At 34.6% G+C, this 22,258-nt stretch overlaps 1 protein-coding gene across 2 annotated transcripts in view; it reads left to right on the top strand.

Moving 5' to 3' along the window:
- The window catches only part of Rassf (Ras association family member), a 246,698-nt gene that overhangs the window by 125,419 nt on the left and 99,021 nt on the right, over positions 1–22,258 (top strand). For both annotated transcript variants that reach the window (XM_090396283.1, XM_090396284.1), the window contains exon 5: positions 7,937–8,086. In XM_090396283.1, coding sequence (XP_090252409.1) covers positions 7,937–8,086 — 150 coding nt within the window. The remainder of the gene's footprint in view (positions 1–7,936; positions 8,087–22,258) is intronic.

Here is a 22,258-nt window from a genome sequence, read left to right as displayed (position 1 = left end):
AATATGCACATCATGTGTAAACATATATTTCTTTGTTAATAAACCTGTTTACTCTTTAAGGTATATTGTTGTAGTTATTTAGTACTGTTTCTTTTGCACCATACTGTATGATGTAAATGGGGGTATGAAGTATATGAAGTAATGGTGGACAGAGAGCATATTGCAAAAGTTGATAAAATAGCTCAAAGGATTATTTAGATGTTGAAAAACACAGAAGTAAAGATGAGGAGGTTATATATATATCTCTTCATAAGGCTGTTGATTTGGTCACCTAGGTGTCTTGGTAATTAGAAGTGGTTAAGAGTATTCAGAGACATGTGACCAAGCTGATGATAGGTTTGTGGAATGCTCTTTATGTAGACAGGTTGAAGATGAGTGGGCTACAAAGTTTATTTGATAGGCAGAAAAGAGTGGGCATGATAGGAACTTCATCATCAGATTCCTGCCATGTACCCTCAAGGGATGTACAGGATATGATAGTACTGCATGAAAAATTTACATCATTACTAACTTCCTATCTACAGTTTTCCTCCAAATCAGTCTGTTATGATTTATGGTAAGATTTATGTTAGTATACTTGAGAAACGGTTGAGAAGAATTGTGGAAGAAAAGCTTGATGAAGAACAAGCTGAATTCAGGCCAAATAGAGGCAGTCAGGATCAAATCTTCACTTTACGACAAATAATCGAGAAATCATGGGAATATAACAAAGATCTGTATTTAAGTTTTGTCGATCTGGAAAAGGCATATGACAAGGTGCCAAGAGAGAAGCTATTCAATATACTTTAGTTATATGGTGTCAATGGGACATTATATCAAGCAATACTTAGTCTTTATTTGAGTTGTAAGTCAGCAGTTAGAATTGAAGGAAGTACAGGACGATGGTTTAATGTTAAATCTGGTGTGAGACAAGGATGTACATTATCCCCTCTGTTATTCATTATCTATATGGATCATATTATGAAAGAAAGTGGTATTAAATCTGATATCAAAATTGGAGATGTTAATGTCATCTCTTTGCTTTATGCAGACGATATTATACTTATAAATAAATCTGCTACAATTCTGCAAGATTCCCTGACTAAATTGAATAACTGTTGTAATAGATATGGTATGAAGGTTAGCAATAAAAAGACAAAGACAATGAAAATAGTCAGAATCATTGAAAATGTCAACTGCGTTGTGAATGGAGAACCTGTGGGACAAGTAAAACATTTCAGCTACTTAGGCACAATTTCCTACAATGAAGATGGTAAAATAAATATGGAAATAGACAACAGAATCAACAAAGCTGGTATGGTAGGAAGTCAATTGAATAAATTCATATTGAATAAGAGAGAAATTAGTCAGAACACTAAATTAACTGTATGCAAGACAGTGGTCAAACCAGTTTTAACTTATGGATCTGAGAGCTGGGTCAGAAGTAAAGCACTTAACCAAAGACTAGAGACTGTAGATATGAGAGTCCTGAGAAAGATTAGAGGCGTTAACAGATGGCATCAATAGCAATACCATATTAAAAACGAGAATATTAGGAAAGAACTTAACATTGTCAGCATCCAGGAATGCGTTAGCAGAGCTAATATCAGGTGGTATGGTCACTTAAACAGAATTGGCGAGGAAAGATTCGCAAAACAAGTGTTCTTCACCAGGTTGGCAGGAACACGACCCAGAGGAACCCCAAGATATAGATGGATTGATAGTACAAAGTGCCTTAAATGATAGAAATACAAGATCTGATAATGTTGTCATCATGACAAGTAACAGACTGATTTGGAGGAAAATTGTAGATAGGAAGTTTGTAATGATGTAAATTTTTCATGTAGTACTATCATATTCTGTACACCCCCCTTGAGGGTACATTGTAGGAATTTGATGATGATGATGATCAGTCTGCTACTTGTCAAGACTCCAACATTATCAGATCTTATATTTCTATCATCTAAGACACTTTTTACCATATCAATTCACCTATATCTTGGTCTTCCTCTTGGTTGTTTTCCTGTCAACCTGGCAGAGATCACTTGTTTTGCTAATCTTTCCTTGTCTGTTTAACCACCTGAGATTAACTCTGGTGACACATTCCTGGATGCTGACAATATCAAGTTCTTTCCTAATATCCTCGTTTTTAATATGATATTGCCTTTGATGCCATCTGTTCATGCCGCTAATCTTTCTCAGGACTCTCATATCTGCAGTCTCTAGTCTTTGGTCAAGTGTTTTACTTCTGACCCAGCTCTCAGATCCATAAGTTAAAACTGGTTTGAACACTGTCTTGTATACACTAATTTAGTGTTCCAACTAATTTCTCTCATATTCCATATGAATTTATTCAATTGACTTCCTACCATACCAGCTTTGTTGATTCTCTTGTCTATTTCCATATTTAATTTACCATCTTCACTAAAAATCGTGCCTAAGTAGCAGAAATGTTTTACTTGTTCCACAGGTTCTCCATTCACAACTATTTTCATTATCTTTGCCTTGCTATTGTTGATCATATAACATATCTATTACAACTATTATTCAATTTAGTTATAGAATCTTGCAGAATTGTAACAGGTTTATTTAGAAGTATAACATAGTCTGCATAAAGCAATGAGTTGACATTAATATCTCCACTCCAGGGGATAATGTACATCCTTGTCTGACACCAGATTTAGCATTAAACCATCTTCCTGTACTTCTTTCAATTCTAGCTGCTGACTTACAACTCAAATAAAGAACTAAGTATTGCTTGATATAATGCCCCATTGACACCATATAACTGTAGTGTATTGAATATCTTCTCTCTGATAGAAACTTAAAAGTAGATAATGGGGTTCTATAAGATTGGCACAGGAAGTTTTTCAATACAATTAAAATAGAGAGATCTAGGGATCACATGAGCCATGGAAGTTCTGTGTGTAAGAATGTGACTAGTAGGGGTGTGCAGACTTGATTTTTTGCATGAAAGCAATACGTCACTGGAATGGGTTTCCAGAATTAGTTGAGTGTGCTAACAATGAATGAGGTTAAGGAGAGATATGATAGGTTTACTGTGTATAAAAGTTAGTAGATTTCCTACAATGAGTCTCCAGATTCCATGGAGATACCCAGTATAATAATAAATGGAATATTATATAGAGCAATACATATTCTGTAGTTAGAATTGAAGGAAATATGAAGATGATTTGATATAAATTCAGGTGTAAGGATGCACACTATCTTCACTCTTATTCCACATCTGCATAGATTGCATTATAAAATAAAGTGGGAATTGGAATATCACACTTAGTTCTTTGCTTTATGCATACGATGTACTTCTAAACACATACAATGCAAGTCTTCAGATTCTTTAACTAAACTGAATAACAGCGTTATCAAATTTGGCATGAAAATTAGCAATAAAAAGAAACACTATGAAAATAGGCAGGAATATAGAAGGAAAATATTTCAGCTATTTGGGCACAGTTTTTGTTTGTTTATGTTTTGTTAAGATGGTAAATGAAATATGAAAATAGACAACAGAACCAAATCACCAAACTTGAAGTATACAAGACAGTTTTCAAACCAGTTTTAAGTAATGGATCTGCAAGTTTGGTTAGAAATAAATTGCTTGACCAAAGACTGGAGACCATAGATATGAGAATTCTGAGAAAAACTGGGTCTAAACTGATGACATCATTGGCAGAATTATATTGAAAATGAAGATTGGGAAGGAACATGACATTGTTAGCATTCAAGAATATGCAAGCAGAGTTAATCTAAGGTACTATGATCACTTAAACAGAATGGAAGAAGGTTAGCCAAACAAGTGTTTAATGCCAAAATGGCAGGAAAAAGACCAAGTGGAAGACTAAGATTTAGATGGATTGATTCAATCAGAAATGTCCTAGAAGATTGAAGTATTAGATATGATAATATTGGAGTGTTGACTTGTAATAATTTGGAAGAAAACCATTGATAGAAGATTAGTAATAATGTAAACTTAATCATCCAATACTGTCATAGTAGCATGTATACTCCTTGTGGGTACATATCAGGAAATTAATGATGATTATGATTACTTCTATATCATTCAGTTTAGAAGTTCAGAAATAAGTATACTGCCTTTTCTGAATGATCCCATATCAAAATCTAGAAACTTGATTTTAATAATCCATTCTAATTAGTTATATAGTTCATAAAAAGGCCTCATAGTTGTAAAAGAAAAATCAAGGAATTAGTTTAACTTAGAGTTATTGAAAGGTTTCTTAAGTTGGACTCTTTGAGTTCATTATAGTCAGAAACCTGGCAATTTAAAAACACTGAAACAGAGATTGAATCCTATTATGAGATCTGAATGCTGGATTTCTTGTATTAAAGGACACTTGACTACCCAAAATACAAGTAGAAAAAATTTTCATTGATTTCCAACTCAAATGTTGCCAGAACATCAATACAGATACGTAGGTACAGTTTCCTTTCCCCATATTGGAAAAGTCTTTCAGCACTTTTCAGTTACTATGTGATGCAGGAGATCACTGAGTATAAAAGTGCTCTCTTTATAATCCATTCTATCTGCTATTTAGTTCTCCATCTGCACACACATCTACTGATCACCAGTAATATTTTTGTCTGTAAATTACATTTTATCTTGAATGATTTGCTTTTATGCAGGATGAAAAACCATGGTTCTCTAGAGAAAAATAGCATTCTATCCCTGTATGAGATCATCTAAGTCACATTACTTGAAAAAGCTTATATTTAGTAGTGAACAAATTAATCCAAACAAGTCGAATTTTCATCAAGTTTTTGATTTTGGCATGGTTTATGTTTCAGTTCACAATAGTTTTGGTTTTAGTTCACTATTTTGGTTGAGTGCTGTGACCTGTCGGTAAGAGAGTGAGTACATCAACCAGACCAGTGGTCCCACAGATCCAGAAGGACAAAGAACTCATCTTCCAACAGGATCTCACTCCATGCCACACTTCAAAAAAAGTGAAAGAGTTCCTTAGAAATCACAACATCCAAAATTGCTTCCATAGTCAAATAATTTGTGGGCCATAATGAAAAGACTTGGAAAATTAAATTGTGATATAACTTGTTGTCAAATCCATCTTCTGATCAGAACAGATCTCTTCATGGAATTGGGTGTGGCAGAGCCCCATTAGCCAGCAATTTTCAAGATTCTCTGCTAGGGTGATGTAACAATTCAAGTGCAAAAAAAAAGAGAAAAAAAAAAGATAGAAGCAGGATTAGGGAAAATAAAAATTTTCATGGTACCGTATAGGTGCTCGCCCTACAAAGCAAACCCCTACTTCTTGCCACTTCCACTTTGCATGCGGACAGATGCCTCGGATGTAGGGTTGGACTTCTGCAAGGCAAAGTATAACTTAATACAATCCATAATAAAAGTATGGTTTCAAGATGCAGAAATAAGAAAAACGTGTTCTATTGGTAGATTCCATGCCTAAGTGAATTAATGAACTTAATAGGAACAGAGGAACACATATAAATTATTAGGTGGAGTTTAATTTTTATACTTGTTTTTTTGCAAAATTAAAAGGTTTCTTTAAAATGTGAGTGTTCAGATTAATTTGTTTGCTACTGTAGAGATACCTTTCATCATAATAAAAATCAGATTCAGGGCTTTTCCATGAAGGGATATCATACCATCATTCTTCCAATTGCGCTATGGACTTTGGAGAAGTGATATCAGAGTGACATACAAACCAGTGAAACTCGTGAAATCATGTATGTTAGTTGCAACCTGTATACTTTGGTCATACTGGCTAGCCATGTGACATCACTGACCATGTATAAGAAAACTCTCTTGATGTTGTGCTTTGGAGATGTCTGAAATTGGATGAATGCAGTCATCTCCTTCTACATTGAATGAATATATGTTCCTGTAAGCATTGTAGTGACAAGAAACTACAACTTTTTGCTGATATTTCGCTGGTATCATATCCATCATCTTCAGAGCACAAAAATTGGTTTGTAACAGTATGTGAAACAACAACAATCTGGTCTAACAATGGGACTAGTTTAAACGATTGCAATCAACAACACAAGGACTGTGCCATCTATGTTTGGGGGGGGGAATAGAGAGAGAGAAAGTAAATATCAATTAGGTCTTAAGATGACTGTCTCCCAAATTTCTTTGGTAAATTTATACAGCCCTACTTGTTGAAGTTTGGAGTATGTTTCAAGACTTCTGTGTAGCACTTTTTTTTTTTTTTTCAATTGATCCTGTGTGCAGGGGTATCTAAGGCATGGTTTGCTAGACCCGACTTGCCATAATGACAGTGCCAGATGTATTTACATGTTGAGGCCGATGTCCACAGTTCTTCCTGTCTGCCCATAGTAATAACAGTGAGAGCATTTTCATTGGAACAAATCGATCTAGCTCTATGGGTTAGTGTTTTTAGGATGCCATACTGTTGAGACTGGGTGATGGTGTGACTGTTTTGTGCATTTTGGCTTGGTTTATGTTTCAGTTCACAATAGTTTTGGTTTTAGTTCACTATTTTGGTTGAGTGCTGTGACCTGGCGGTAGGAGAGTGAGTACGTCAACCAGGCCAGTGGTCCCACAGATCCAGAAAGACAAAGAACTCATCTTCCAACAGGATCAAATTATGCTATACTATATAATGTTATATATATATATAACACTATATTGTGCAGATTAATGCTACTTGGATGGAGCTGTTGAAAATAAACTCAACAATCATTGTTCTACGTGACAAACTATATGATATTTTAAACACGGAACTGTGGGATATCCTTGACAGCATCTCCAATGCAACAGCTAAAAAAGAATTTGTCAAAGTTAAAAACAACACAGTGCTATGAAATGACCACAATTACAACATGATCATGTTGTGGTGAATTTTTGATCGATAGCCTTAACCAAATGAAGCTATTAGTGCATTATATCGAGGACAGAATTTTGCTGTTACTACTAGGAAGTTCCAAAAGCCAAAATAATGGCCTCCATTGAATGGAGAATATACTACCTGCCTTTAGCAACAGTCAAGAACATTTGTTTAGATGTGGCCAACATCCTAATTCATTCCAAGCCTCCCAAAAACAATATCCCACATAAAGAAATCATTGCTTTAAAAGAGCTATGCAGTTAATAAATAGTTATTTTCTTAGCAGTTTGTATTTGTTCTCATTAATACCATTAAAAATAAATTAACATGTATGACGAACACATAAGCCTTTCCGCATGTTTGAAACCGCTTACCATACTGATATATTTAAGCTTACTATTATTCTCTTGGGCCTGTTGCAGAATGCGGGCAGGGGATTGAAATGGTTTCATTAACCAGTACATGACTTGGGCAGTCCACCACTGCCAACAGCACAACATGTGGTGCATGCCAGTACTCTCAAGAATATCTCGTCAGTTGAAGTTAGAAATGTATTCTTATTTGAATGTTTGTGTAATGCCAAGCATGGAAATTCTGCCTATGAATGGTAGCAAACCTGTTATGCACATAGAGCCATGGTAGTATTAGATAATTTTGGAACCCCTGCTCTAGACCACACATGAGCATGCAGTCATGTCATATCAGGCCTCCATTAAGCAGGTGGAAGTTTCACAGAAAGTTGTCTGCCACCTTTATGATATCATTTTGATGTATAATTCTGAAAATGAGTCCATGAGCCAGTATAGAAACACTAAACCATCTTTGTGTGTGTGTGAGAGAGAGAGAGAAATGAAATGGTCATTAGACTTTAATATTTGACAAAATATTTTAATACTATATTAGTTTGAAAAAGGAGGAACTATATTACTAATAGGCAGTAGTATTTATATATTTGGAATAATAATTTGAGATACACAAATTGGATTAAAATTTAGGGAAATTAATTGAATTTTCTCAGCGTCACTTATAAGGGAATGGTGATAATTTTATACTTGCATAAGATAAATTTAGTTTCCTACAAAATTATTTTACAGAGAAATGGAAGAATCATTTTAGAAGGCTCACTAAGGATATTTTGGGGAGTAAATAATGTGATTCATCTGAAAGAAGAGCATGATGATAGGATGCCTGTGAGGAGACGCAATAGCTGTCGATTTGCTTCTGAAAATTGCTTGTCACTTCAGGTCTGATAAATTGAAATTAATATCTATATATTAAGATTTATAATTAATATTTATGTTAGATTTTTTTTAAACATAATCTTTATTTTAACTTATTAAAATTCATTGGCTTGTTATAGGTGAGTAACTTCATATAAATATAATTCATATGTATAGCTGTAATTGCTATATATTCTGTGGATAGCTTTCCTGTTTTGCAAGTAGGGAGGAGGAGATCTGAAGACATACTTGAAGACCACCAGCATTATGAATAAAATTGATAAAAACAGTCATAGAATTAAGCAAGAAACAGCCTTATGATAGAAAATGTGTTATATTAAAAGTTCTAATTGCTATATATTCTGTGAAAAGCTGTAATTGCTATATATTCTGTGGTTAGCTTTCCTGTTTTGCAAGTAGGGAGGAGGAGATCTGAAGACATACTTGAAGACCACCAGCGTTATGAATAAAATTGATAAAAACAGTCATAGAATTAAGCAAGAAACAGCCTTATGATAGAAAATGTGTTATATTAAAAGTTCTAATTGCTATATATTCTGTGAAAAGCTGTAATTGCTATATATTCTGTGGTTAGCTTTCCTGTTTTGCAAGTAGGGAGGAGGAGATCTGAAGACATACTTGAAGACCACCAGCATTGTGAATAAAATTGATAAAAACAGTCATAGAATTAAGCAAGAAACAGCCTTATGATAGAAAATGTGCTATATTAAAAGTTCACTCCAACATGACTATTCATGAAACAGATAGCAAAGTTTTTGTTTTGTTTGAGCACTTTCTAATGATTTTTCAGTCAAGAAGTAGATTATTTTTTTTATAAACCCAACTAAAGTTTTCAATAATATTTACTGTCCTGTTTGTTTGTTTTTGTATATAGTTGCTTGAAACATATTTCATACAAAGTTGCCTTAAACAGTTGTCTTTTTTATGATTTCTTCAATTGTTAATTTTTGAAAGCTCTGGTATGAATACCACACATTTCTGAAATAAACTATTTGTTCTCCACTTCTCTATCAATATTACATTTTTTTCTATGCTTTGGAAAATCTTTAAGTTAATGACAAGAGACCTTTATAGGATCAGACCCAACAATTGGAACAACAATTTAAAAACGATTTAACAATGGATGTATGATGACATGTATTTAGATGGAACGTTCAAGTTTCAAAATGTAATTGCTTCATATCCAATTTTTCTGTGTGTGAAATTGTTGAACGGTCGATGAATTACAACAAACTTGATGTAAGATAATACCTTGGTTCTTATTGTATTGTGTAGGTGCACGGCATTTTTCAAGCATCCTTGAATTTTCTGGCAAAACAGTTGTGGTATATCATATGCTTTCTTCCAAAGTACAAGATAACCAGTATTCCCTCTAAGCTCTGTGCATATGCTCGTGTACACACAAAATTTTTGCTTTCAGAATTTCTAATTTACAGTCAATTTTTAAAGGTACTATAAAAATGAATTATATGATAATTCATACTTGTTACTTATTTTATTTAGTAATTTATCCAGTCTTTGCCCTAACCTGTTCCAACTTAATATACTCTAATTAGTTACTTTTTAGCCTGTGCCATGTGGGCAAACTGACACTGATGTCAGCAAGTTGCAGAGGCAGATTCAAAGTTGACATCCTTCAGATTTGAGTGTCTACTCCGTGTGCAGAGGCTTAAGTGTTGTGAGGGCATCATGTTGGAAAGCTTAATGAATTGTATACAGTACTCAGAAAGGATTAAAACAGAATTTAATACTTTCTATATTTCATCTCAGTCACTGAGACATCTTCAGGGATTACAAAAAAACTAACGTAACATATTCACAAATACCACACAATTCTAATCCCAACCATGTGGGTGAATCTAAAGTCCTCTCTAAGGGCGGTTGTAAGTGGCCTGGAATGTAAGGTGGGATCTCTGATGATAAGGGTTTCCCAAATCTTAGAAAGCTTAATGCAACAATATTTATTAAGATTTGGTTGATTTCTGAGAGCTGCTGCTGATTCTAAAAATAGTCTCTCTTTTTTGAATTTGCTGTGGTGGAGTTTGGTGGTTTTTTCCATGAGATCCTGTGGGTTGTATCCAAGACATGGTCAGCCAGGCCTTACTGACCATAGTCATGGTTGCAGATATATGACGTGTTCCTCCAGGCAGAGGGTTGCTTGCTGATCTGCTGTCTGTCCAAAGTACACCAGCTTACAGGAACAGGGTACTTTATAAACTCCAGGCACTGAGAGAGGGGGGAGCTGATCTTTTGTAGAATGGATAAGGGTAGAAAGTTTGCAGTGGGGCTTAAATGCTGTGTGTGTAGGTTGTACTTTTTTAAAATCTTGGCTATTTTTTCCAGTCTGCCATGGATGTAGGGTATGGTGATGGCATTTCTAAACTCTTTCTGAAGAGTTTTAACCCCCCCCCCCCCCCGCCCAACAATATGGCATTATTAAAATTCTAACCAAGAGAGCCCACAATCTTTGTTCCAGTGGAACCGCCCTTACAACTGAGCTTGACAACATACACAGCACTTTACTCTCCAATGGCTACAGTGATCACAGTATTAAAAAAATAATCAGTTCCTTCCCCCCCATTCCCCAGTCTTCTGTTCAGAAAGAGTTTAGAAATGCCATCACCATACCCTACATCTGTGGCACATCGGAAAAAATAGCCAAGATTTTAAAAAAGTACAACCTACACACAGCATTTAAGCCCTGCCTCAAACTTGCTACTCTTATCCATTCTACAAAAGATCAGCTCCCTCCTCTCTCAGTGCCTGGAGTTTATAAAGTACCCTGTTCCTGTAAGCTAGCATACTTTGGACAGACAGGCAGATCAGCAACCATCTGCCTGGAGGAACACAAGTTATACATCTGAAACCATGACTATGGAAAAAAAACCACCATGCTCCACCACAGCAAATTAAAAAAAAAGGGAGACTATTTTTAGAATCAGCAGCAACTCTCAGAAATCAACCAAATCTTAATAAATACGCATAAGGCTTCCTAAGATTTGGGAAACCCTTATCATCAGAGATCCCACTTTACATTCTAAGTCACCTACAACTGCCCTTAGAGGGTGCTCCAACTAGATAGGACTTTAGAGTCACCCATGTGGTTGGGTTTAGTATTGTGTGGTATTTGTGTATATGTTACATTAGTTTTTTTGTAATCCCTGAAGATGTCTCAGTGATTGAGACAAAATATAGGAGGTATTAAATTCTGTTTTAATCCTTTCTGAGTGCTGTATACAATCCATTAAGCCTCCAGCATGGTGAGTGTCTATTTTGGAGTGAAGAGCCATTTCTAAAATTATATCTGTTAAAAAAAAAAAAATTAGGAAGCCGCACGCAGTAATGATCAACCAATGGTCCGCAGGCTGCATATGCCCCTCTCAGGTTTTTTGTGTGGTCCACGGTGTTCAATTTGTATGGCAGAATCGGTATATTTCAATTAAAAATCTATTTTATGAATGTTGATTTATTTGTGCAGGTTAAAAAATTAAAATATACCTAAATAATGGAAAATAAATTAATACTTTCTTATCAAAGAAAACGAAAATATTCTTTATGCGGATTGAACCGAGTATTTGATTTACTATTTAATTGCTCATCACTGCTTTAAATTTAGAAACTACATTGAAAAATATTATAATTAAATTATTTATTCAGGTTTATTTTACAGTAACATTTTATCATACTTGTAAAACACCGCGGGTAGCATGTCACCCAAAATTATATGATATTTTTAAATATTAAATAATAAAACTAAGATTTGCTCCTCCTTACAAAAACATATGTATAAAATCCAATAACATACCTATTTCTTTAATTTTTTTTAAATTTAAAATATCTTCTTAGTGCGACTTTTGCTGTTGAATTTCTTGGGATAGTTTCTCAATATGAGGCGAATACGCCGTAATTTTCATTTTCAATCATGACGAAAGACTCACATTGTTTAGTTGGTTTCTCAACTTACTTTTAATAAAATTCATATTAGAAAATATTTCCTCACAGAAATATGTCAATCCGAAAATTGATAGAAGTCCAAATGCGTATGTTTTTAACTGAATGTAAGTGTCTGGTAAACAATTCCACGTGTCAAATACAATCTGATCTTGCTTTTTAAGATCTTCTATTTCAGACCATTTGTGTTGTATTGCAAGGGTAGATTTTTGTCTTTTCAACTACTCTAGGTCAGCTTCAAGATTTCTAAATTTTGAATTCCACAAATCCTTGGTTTTCAGGTCCTTTAACTCAAGTTGAAATGCAGGCTCATCAATTCCAGCAAAAGGTGAAAAATTTAATTCGGTAGGATTAATTTCAAGTGGTCGCAATAAAAATGACATAGTTGCCCTGTTCTTTCTAAACTCCTCAAATCTCCCATTAAATTCAGATCACATATTTACCACAATTTCTTTGAAAAAGGTTAAATTTATGGAATTATTATCAGCTTGTTATTGTTGATATTTCTTCAACATAGGAAAATTACATTTTCCTATGTTGAAAGTTTTGTTCAAACAAAAATCACTTCTAAAAGCAAAACTGCTGTATTTCCCTTTCCCTGTAGTTTCTTATTTAGTGTGTTTAAATGGGAAGTCATACCCACCATAAAGTAGAATTTTTGTAACCAATGAGTATCTTCTAACTGTGCATATTCAAGGTCTTTTTTGTCTTAGAAACAACTTAACCTCTCCAAGGCAGGTGGCGAATCGCATCAACACCTCACCTCTGGAAAGCCATCTTATTCTGTTATGCAAAAGAAGATCGGAATATTCGCAATTGATTTTTTTAAGAAGTTCACAAAATTGCCGATGATGTAGCTGTCTTGCCATTATTTTGTTAACAATTTCTACAACCAAATCCATCACTACTGTTATCTCTTTTGGAAAAGTTTGTGCACAAAGTATCTCTTGATGGATTATGCAGTGAAAGGAAAACATGTCATGCAAAATTTGTTTTTTAAATAAAGAAACAAAACCATTTTTTGTACCTTTCATGCTCAGTGCCCCATTAGTCACAATAGATATTATTTTGTTAATATTAATACCCTTACTTTTCAAGCAAGTGGTAACAGCAGATTCAATGTCTTCTCCACGAATTTGTCCTGTAAGTGGCAGTATATCAAGTAATTCTTCCTGAGGTCCTTGAGAGTTTACGTATCTACAAATAAGTACAATCTGTGCAATGTCATCTACATCGCATGATTCGTCACAGGCAGTGGAGAATCCTGGTGTTGAATTTAGATCTGTAACCTGCTGATTTGTTATATCTTCTGCCATTCGTATAGTTCTGTCCTAACAATCTTAGCAGATAATGGCATGTCTTTTATTTTTGTAATTATTTCCGCTTTGTTTTTAAAATCGCAGAGGAGAAATTCGGATATTTTAATAAAACATTCTTTCACATATTCGTCGTCCGTGTTTTCCTCGTTTAACAACTTCTTGAGTGGCCACAAAACTAGCAATACTTGTATTTCTTGATGCTTTAATCCATTTGGAAAATGAACATTTAATTAGGTTTACATTGCGTTGCAGCTCTTCTACTGCCTTTTTCTTTCATCTCCCCGTTGTTGTTTGAAAGCTTTTCATGCCATATTAAACATGTTGGAAATCCTGCTGTATTTGCTACAAATGCATAGGTTTCGGTCCATTCACTTTTAAACCTGATTTTCTTGTTCTGTCTTTCTCTTCTTTGCTGACATTTTAAATACTATAAAAATATTTTTATTTTGTTAATATTTACTTTAATGTTACAATATTCACGTTACCTAACACAATCACTAGTAGATGAAAGCAATGCAACATCCACTACAAAACCTTTACTTATTTTAACAAAGTGAGCAGATTTACAGACCACACCTGCACTATATGCGAAGACAGTGGACGCGTTCAGACAGGCAAGCATTACCGTAGTGCTACATGTGCTAGCCTAGCATGACGTATTTGGTTTAATAAATTAAAACAACATTAAACATAACTTAGGTTTAATTATTTAATTAAAACTCATGAATTTGTATTGTAAGTGTTATGTTTCTCATCATATTCATAAAATAATTAACACAGTCCATCGTAGTAATTCTTACTACCACTACCGCATCATGAATCAAATCAGGAAGATTATTTCTTTCCATTCCCGAAGACAAAACCTCTCTCACATAAGATTTTATCTTCGAAAAAATGTTTTCTACGGGATTAAGCATGTACGAATATGGTGAAAGTAATTTTAATTGGCATGAATAATTAAAACAAATATTTGACAAATCAGTGGGTTTATGAATTCTTGCATTATCCATGATAATCCAAGATGAATGTAAAGAAGGATTATCACGTATGATTTCAAAGAGTTCAAACATGAAAGTATTAAATTTTTCAGCATCGCATGTAGTATTTTCAATTGTAAAATATCCTTGACTTAATGTAAAATGTCCTTGATTAAATGTAAAATGTCCTTAATTTATTGCAAATGCTATATTTAGGGTTTTTAGTTTCTAATTTAATAAATAACATTCATTTTGCATTATTCAAAAATAGATTGTTTAATAACGAAAAGAGCCGCAATTATTCATTCAAAGAGCCGTATGTGGCTCCGGAGCTGCAGGTTGCATTATTCAAAAATAGATTGTTTAATAACGAAAAGAGCCGCAATTATTCATTCAAAGAGCGGTATGCGGCTCTGGAGCTGCAGGTTGCTGACCGCTGGTCTAGACAGTAGTCGCTTGTACTTGTGCAAACAGTGATGGATTTTTGTAGCTAAGTGAATTACTTTACTGCTCATAATTTTACAGGTTACTGCCATGCAAAAAAAGGGACAACATTAATATGAGAAATATTACATTAGTGCACATTGAATTCTGAAACTGGAAACTTGTATGTAAAATGTTTTTCATGCACATGCATGGGCTGGCAAAAATTATAACACCTTCGTTGGTTGTATGAGAGGCTAATCTGGATTTGTGTTTTTGCTTCTTTCATCTTTAACATGTTCTGACATACAGATTTCCAAGATCATTATCCTGTTTTCAAGTTCAAGGGTGAAATTTATGGTGATTGAAAGCCTACTAACACTTAAAAATTCTTCTATGCAATATCTCAGGAATTTTTACATCCTTCAAAACCTACTCACACACTCCTTAAGAAACCAGGTGTTCATAAAATTTACTGCTTATGTGCATATGTTATGCACATAAGCAGTAAATGTTTGAAAACAAACAGGATAATGATCCTGGGAGATCTGTATGTCCAACTCAATATCTAGAAGAACAAGACAAACAAACCCAATATCAGAAGAACTGAAGATAGAAACTATCAACATAAAGAGTATTGATGGAAAAGAAATCGAACTTGCCGAAGAACTGGTCAAGTACCACATGGATATAATTGGTATTACTGAGACAAAGAAGACAAAAGCTGAAATCTTACTAAAAAATAAGTATAGGATGTTACATCCCATATCGTTTCTTAGCCGAATAAGAAACCTAAACTTAAACACCCTAACTTAAACAAGTCATATGTCGCCGAATTGAAGCCTTTGGCTCTTCATATATCTAATAGGATGTTATATTTAGGCAATAACAATCAAGGAAAGAAAGCAGTAGTGATAGCATTCAACACCAAACGTGATAAACTTCCTAATTGGAAGGTAGTTTGAAGTAGTTCTGTGGACACTTTAAAATGGGGAAATTGACAATGAGAATTGGGAATTTTATTTGTAAAATTAGTATTTCTGAAGTGATTGAATGATATAAAATATCTGAAATGTAATTTGAATTGACTTCAAGGATGTCCATCATTTATGTTATAATTCTCATATTGATCTTTTTGCTTTACATAAATTGTGTGCTTTATATATCCGATGGCTGAATTATAATCAGCTGTTATACATAATATTTGGAACTGAAACTTTGAAAGAGAATGTCTAACAGGACAAATGTGTTTAGTTAGCTGCTATTTTTAGTGCTACAATAAATCTGTTTTGGTTGCATTTACACAAGTCTCTGTGTGGGTGGGGTGTTTTTCATTATGAAGTGTATCATTCCAGTCGTCTCTAATTATAATAATTGTTGCTATATATTTATTTATTTAATTTATATTTATATAGTGATACAATAAAGCTACTCGTTTTTCTTGCTTTTGCAGTATAGCATCTATATTTTTCATGGTATGGAGCATTTTTATTCCAGTCTTGGGAAACAACATAGTAAAAATCTATCCTGTTCCTGAATAAAAATGAATGCTTATATATATATATATAATAAATGATTGATCTACAACAAAATATGAGCATAATTAAGATATCTATCATTGATAGGACAAAAGCACCACTGACAAAAAAAAAAGTCATGAATGTAGAATTTGCAGAAGGGTAGATAATTCTGGTGATGTTCAGAAATTATATATCCTATAACTGTGTAAAATGCATACTGATCCTTAATAAACAAAAGAAAATTCTTAAAAACCAAGCAAAATGTACATAAAATAGAGAAATAAATACAAATAAGCAGAACTTCTAAAAGATGCTGTTCCATCAACCAATATGTATTTTAATTATGCTATCATAAATTCACTTATACTTATCTAGAATTTATAGGATTACATGCTATTTGCTGCACCCAGCAAATTATAGGATAAACGTATAATATCACAAATACTAATTTTTAATAATTTGTTTGCCAGTTGTTGTTGTTATTATATTAAGAGAGACCTCCAGGGAGTCAGAGACTCATCGAGGGAGACCACATACTACACACACCAACTATCATACTTATTCTTGAATTCGTTCACACTGCTTGCACTCACAACATCCAATGGCAATCCATTCAAATCACTCACCCTCTGAGAGAAAAATCTAGCCCTCACACCCTTTTTGACGACCTTCATTCTCAGCTTCCAAGAATGCCCTCTCATTCTATCTCCACCCTTCATAAATTGAAAAATTCCATCAACTGAAATCATGTATGATCTTTTCAGCAGTTTGTAAGTCTCAATCATGTCACACCTCTTTCTCCTGTTTGCTAGTGTCTGCAGTCTACAAATTCTCAATCTGACTTCATAATGAGTATTCCACAATCCTGATATCATTTTTAACACACTCCTTTATACTCTCTCCAATGTATCAGAATCACAACAGAAACCAGGAGACCAGACCTGTGCACAATAGTCCAAGTGAGGTCTTATCAAGGCCTTGTAAAGAGGCAAAATAACATCCTTATCTTTACATGTGAACGTTCATTTCAGCATTGCAATTATTTTTGAGTTGTATTTGTAATCTTTGCCACATGGCCCCTAAACTTCAACTTCTTATCTATTAACACTCCTCTCCTAGCCTAATTCCCAATATAATGTTTCATTGGATATCTAATCATGCCGAAGTGAATGACTTTACATTTCCTCACATTGAACTGATACCCATTTTCTCCTGCCCACAATTCCAGCCTATTCAAATCATTCTGCAAGTACTGCATATCAGCAGCATTCCTGATTACCCTATCTATCTTTGTATCATCAGCAAATAACTGTATGTCGCTTGTCAAATCCTTCCCAATATCATTAATGTACAGATTGAATAACAGTGGACCAAGCACTGATCCTTGTGGTTCACCACTTGTTACCTTAAACTTGCAGACTTAGATCCCCCATATACCACTTTTTGATATCTGTCAGTCAGCCATCCTGTTATCCATGCTAATATTGTATAACCCTAACCCATTTTCTCCAATTTATGCAGCAATCTACCATGCTGTATTCTGTCAAAAGCATTAGCAAAATCCAAAAGTATCATGGTGTATCCATTTCCCTTGTCTAGTTCATTAGTGACATTGTTATAGAATGTGAGCAAGTTGCTAAGATGTGACCTTCCCTTAGTAAACCCATGTTGTTCATTGCAAAGTAGAGATTCACTGTCAACCCATTTCTGAATGCAAGTCCTAACCAATTTTTCCAAAATCTTCACCACCACTCCTGAGATACTAATTGGTCAATAGTTGGATACATCGGTCTTTGCACCATCCTTGTGCAATTGAATTACCATACATTCCTTCCAACAGGGAAGATTCCAATAACCTGTGGAATCTTCCCTGTTCTGAGACTCATATTAAACAGCCTGGTCAAAGGAATGGCCAGTTCAGCTGAACACTCTTTTAGCACACGTGTTGATATTCCATCAATCCCTATTACTGAATTCTTAATAAATTTGTGCAACAACTCTAAAACCTCAGCCTCGCACACCTGCGTTTCTTCATCTAGTGAAGAGGTAACAGTGAGGTCAATGTTGCATTCATCAGGTTGGTAGTTTTTAACAAAATGGACACTCATTAACTGAACAACCTCTTCTGCATCTGTAACCCCTCACGCCATCTGGATTTATAAGAGTTTTTCTTTCATATTCATTCATTCTTTTACTTGCAGCATATAAATAGAATTCTTGTGGATTGTCTTAAGCATGCAGAGCCAGTTTCTTTTCATACTCTTTGATTTACCTACAACAGTTGTGACTATTCTAGCCTGCTGCTTATAACTTTCATAACATCCTTATGCAAACGGTATTCCTTCCACATCGTCCTCTTCTTATGAATCTCTTCCTTAATAAGATTACACATCCATTTGACTCCTACTCTATTTATTCTTCGAACTCTCGGGACACATTCTGATATCACATCATTTAAGTATTGTTTAAATGCTTCCCATGCACATCCAGCAACCAATCCCATTCCACTGAACCCAGTATACTCCTCAGTTGGTCATAATTTCCTGCTTTGTAGTTCAGCATGTAACCTTTTCTGAATGGAACATTCATAAACTTAGTCACTTCCCAAATGAGTACTGCATGATCGCTGTCGCCAACCCAAGGCAGAATAGTTACATCTTTAACTGAAACGCCCTCTGACGCTATAAATCAAAATGAAAATATTTATATTCACACTTGTTCTTTCCTTTATATTTACCATTCTCACAAGAGTAATTCCAACCAAAAATAGCATTCTCCTTCATTATGGTTTTCTAATATATCCTACAACATGCACATCCCAACACACACACTCAGATTTGGTTACAATTAAAGAACCATCACAATATGTAGTGCATCCACTGAAACACAGACTTGAAATTTCTGTGGGGCACAGTGTTTTCTTTTTCCTTGTCACACAGGGCGATGGCGAGAGAGAGAGATCATGTTGGAGGCTTAATGGATTTTTTACAACACTCAAAAAGAATTAAAATAGAATTTAATACTTCCTATATTTCGTCCTAGTCACTAGGACATCTACGGGGATTACAAAAACAATTAATGTAACATATACACAAATAACAAACAATACTAAGCCCAACCACGTGGGTGACACTAAAGTCCTATCTAGGTAGAGCGCCCTCTAAGGGCAGTAGTAGGTGGCTTGGAATGTAAGGTGGGAACTCTGGTGATGAGCGTTTCCCAAATCTTCGGAAGCTTAATGCAACTGTATTTATTGAGATTTGGTTGATTTTTGAGAGCTGCTGCTGCTTCTAAGAAAAGTCTCTCTTTCTTGAATTTGCTGTGGTGGAGCATGGTGGTTTTTTTTCCATGATTCCTTGTGGGTGGTGTCCAAAACATGGTCAGCCAAGCCTGAATGACCATAGTTGTGTTTGAAGATGTAAGACTTGTGTTCCTCTAGACGGATGGATGCTGATCTGCCTGTCTGTCCAAAGTACTGTCTGCATCTGTAACCCCTCACGCCATCTGGATTTATAAGTTATTCTTTCATATTCATTCATTTCTGGGCGAGAGAGAGAGAGTGACAATTGCCCCTGGCATCTATGTTAACGAAGAAGTGGAGGAATTTTTTCCAGTCATTGGAGCAGGCAACTGACATAAATAAAACAGGAATGGTGGCCACTTGTTCAGCGCTAAAGAATACAGTCAGTTCTATCAGCAGGAAAGGTCATGGCATCGGTGTTTTGGAATGCTAAAGGCATTTTGTTTATCAATTATCTTGAAAAGGGTAAAACAATAACCGGGGAATATTATTCCGATCTTTTAACCAGACTAGATGAAAAAATTCTTGAATAAAGACCCGGTTTGCAGAAGAAAAAAAATCATCTTTCATCAGGACTGCACCTGCCCACAAAGGTGTTTTGGCAGTGGGAAAATTAAGGGATCTGTACTATGAATTGTTGGAACATCCACCCTATTCCCCAGATTTGGCTCCCTCTGACTTCCCAAAACTAAAACTCTTCTTCGCTGGTCAGCATTTTTCTTCGAATCAAGAGGTGATTGCAGCTGTAGAGGGGTATTTTGAAATCTTACTGAGAACCACTACAGGGATGGGATAATGGTGCTGAAGCATCACAGGAATAAATGTATTAGTCTTATGGGAGATTATGTTGAAAAATAAAAATAATTTTGAGATTATAAGTTTGTTTTTTCATTGTTAGGCTGAGAATGTTTCAGACCACCCTCTTATATTTCCTTAAATGACACCTTAACACTCTTTAAAAACGTTTTTCCTTCTGATATCTTAGATCTCTTTTCCTTTGACATCAGTTTGGTTATTTTTCTTGGAAGAAATTGGAAGTCTCAAACAGATATAGGAGACTATTATGGATTTCCCCCTTCTCACCTTCACTTGCCAATTTTTGCATGGAAAATTCTGAAAAACGAGCCATAGACTCATCCCCCTCTATTCTATCTGGCTGAGATACATAATGATGTGTTTTCTATTTGGCCTCATGGCCCAGACACATTCGACTCCTTTCTCAGTAACCTCAGTAGTTAACATTCAAGAATCCAGTTTAAATAAATTATAAATTCAGTAATAAGTAATAAGTAATAAATTCAGAAAAGGAAGACTGTTTTTGGAATCTCCAGCAGCACTCAAAAAAAAACTCAACCTAATTTAAACAAATACAGATGCATAAAACTTCCCAAAATTTGGGAAACAATATTCGTCAGATGTCCCAGTTACATCCCAGGCTGCCTACAATCACCCATAAAGGATGCATCACCTAGATCAGTGCTTCTCAAACTTCTGGATGTCAGGGCCCCCTTTGGAAAAAATATAATATTTCACGGCCCCCCTCAGCAAAAAATCGTAATATAGACATATATTATTATAATATTTATTGTATTATAAGATTATACGAATATTGCAAAAATCAAATGCAAATATTACATTTTTAGCATCTTACATACACATTTGACATGGCACATTATCTCATATTTTTATATAGATGGTTTATATATAGAAGTTTAATAACAATTTAATGTTATGAATGTGTTTCAATACTGCTACACTGATATCAGATGAAATATTTGAAACTGCAATTCTTAGATTTCTGCTTTGAAATGAAACTTATATGAATAAGCATATATTTACTAATATTCATTAAACGCCAAAATGTGCAAGAAGCAAAATTTGTGAACCTGCACCAATGTGATTTTTGTCCATTAAAATATAAAAAAATAAAAATGATAATTAAATACGTTTCTTTTAAGATTTAAAAAAATTTACTTAGTCTTAAAAGATTTTAAATTTGTTTTCATTATTTCACGGCCCCCTCAACAAAACCGATGGGTCCCCAAGGGGGCTGCGGCCCACAGTTTTGGGAAGCGCTGACCTAGATAGAACTTTAGAGTCACCCACTTGTTTCATTGAGTATTGTGTTGTCTTTGTGGGTTACAAGTGATGATGTGGTAATGACAGATGAAATTTTTTAATCCTTTCTTGGTGCTGTAAATACTCCATTAAACCTCCAACATGATGTCTTCCCACAGAAGGAAAATTGATCTTTGTAAGCTAGTTCTTTTTTGAGAAGATGCTATACTAATTCTATACAAATTCTAGACAACTGTTGTACAGTAAAATCCTCTTATTACTACATCCCCATTTAGTGTTTTGTTATAGCACTCATGCTCAGAGAGTGGACATTACCACATCATCACTAACATTCCTTTAGTCATTCAGTGTCATCACTAACATTCCTTTAGTGTGCAGAAAACATATGTAGTCAGCTGTTGCGTACATTGATTGGTAAATGTAGACAAGTTAAACGCTTCTGCAACCACCGTCACCACTTCATTAACACAACTAAGTGGATCAAGGAGTAACCTTGGAAGACTGTGGTCTTCTGAGATTCACATAAGATCCATAGTCCTGTCCTTGTCTAAAATACAGTATTAATAGGAACTTTTGTATGAAATCACTCAATAAAATTTCATTAT

The sequence above is a fragment of the Typopeltis vanoorti genome, chromosome 8 (genome assembly GCF_054136105.1).
Source record: "Typopeltis vanoorti isolate ZY-2024b chromosome 8, IOZ_Tvanoo_1.0, whole genome shotgun sequence".
NCBI classification, from domain to species: domain Eukaryota; kingdom Metazoa; phylum Arthropoda; class Arachnida; order Uropygi; family Thelyphonidae; genus Typopeltis; species Typopeltis vanoorti.
The sequence above is the reverse complement of the archived record's forward strand: the minus strand, read 5'-3'. Positions and strand labels throughout refer to the sequence as shown.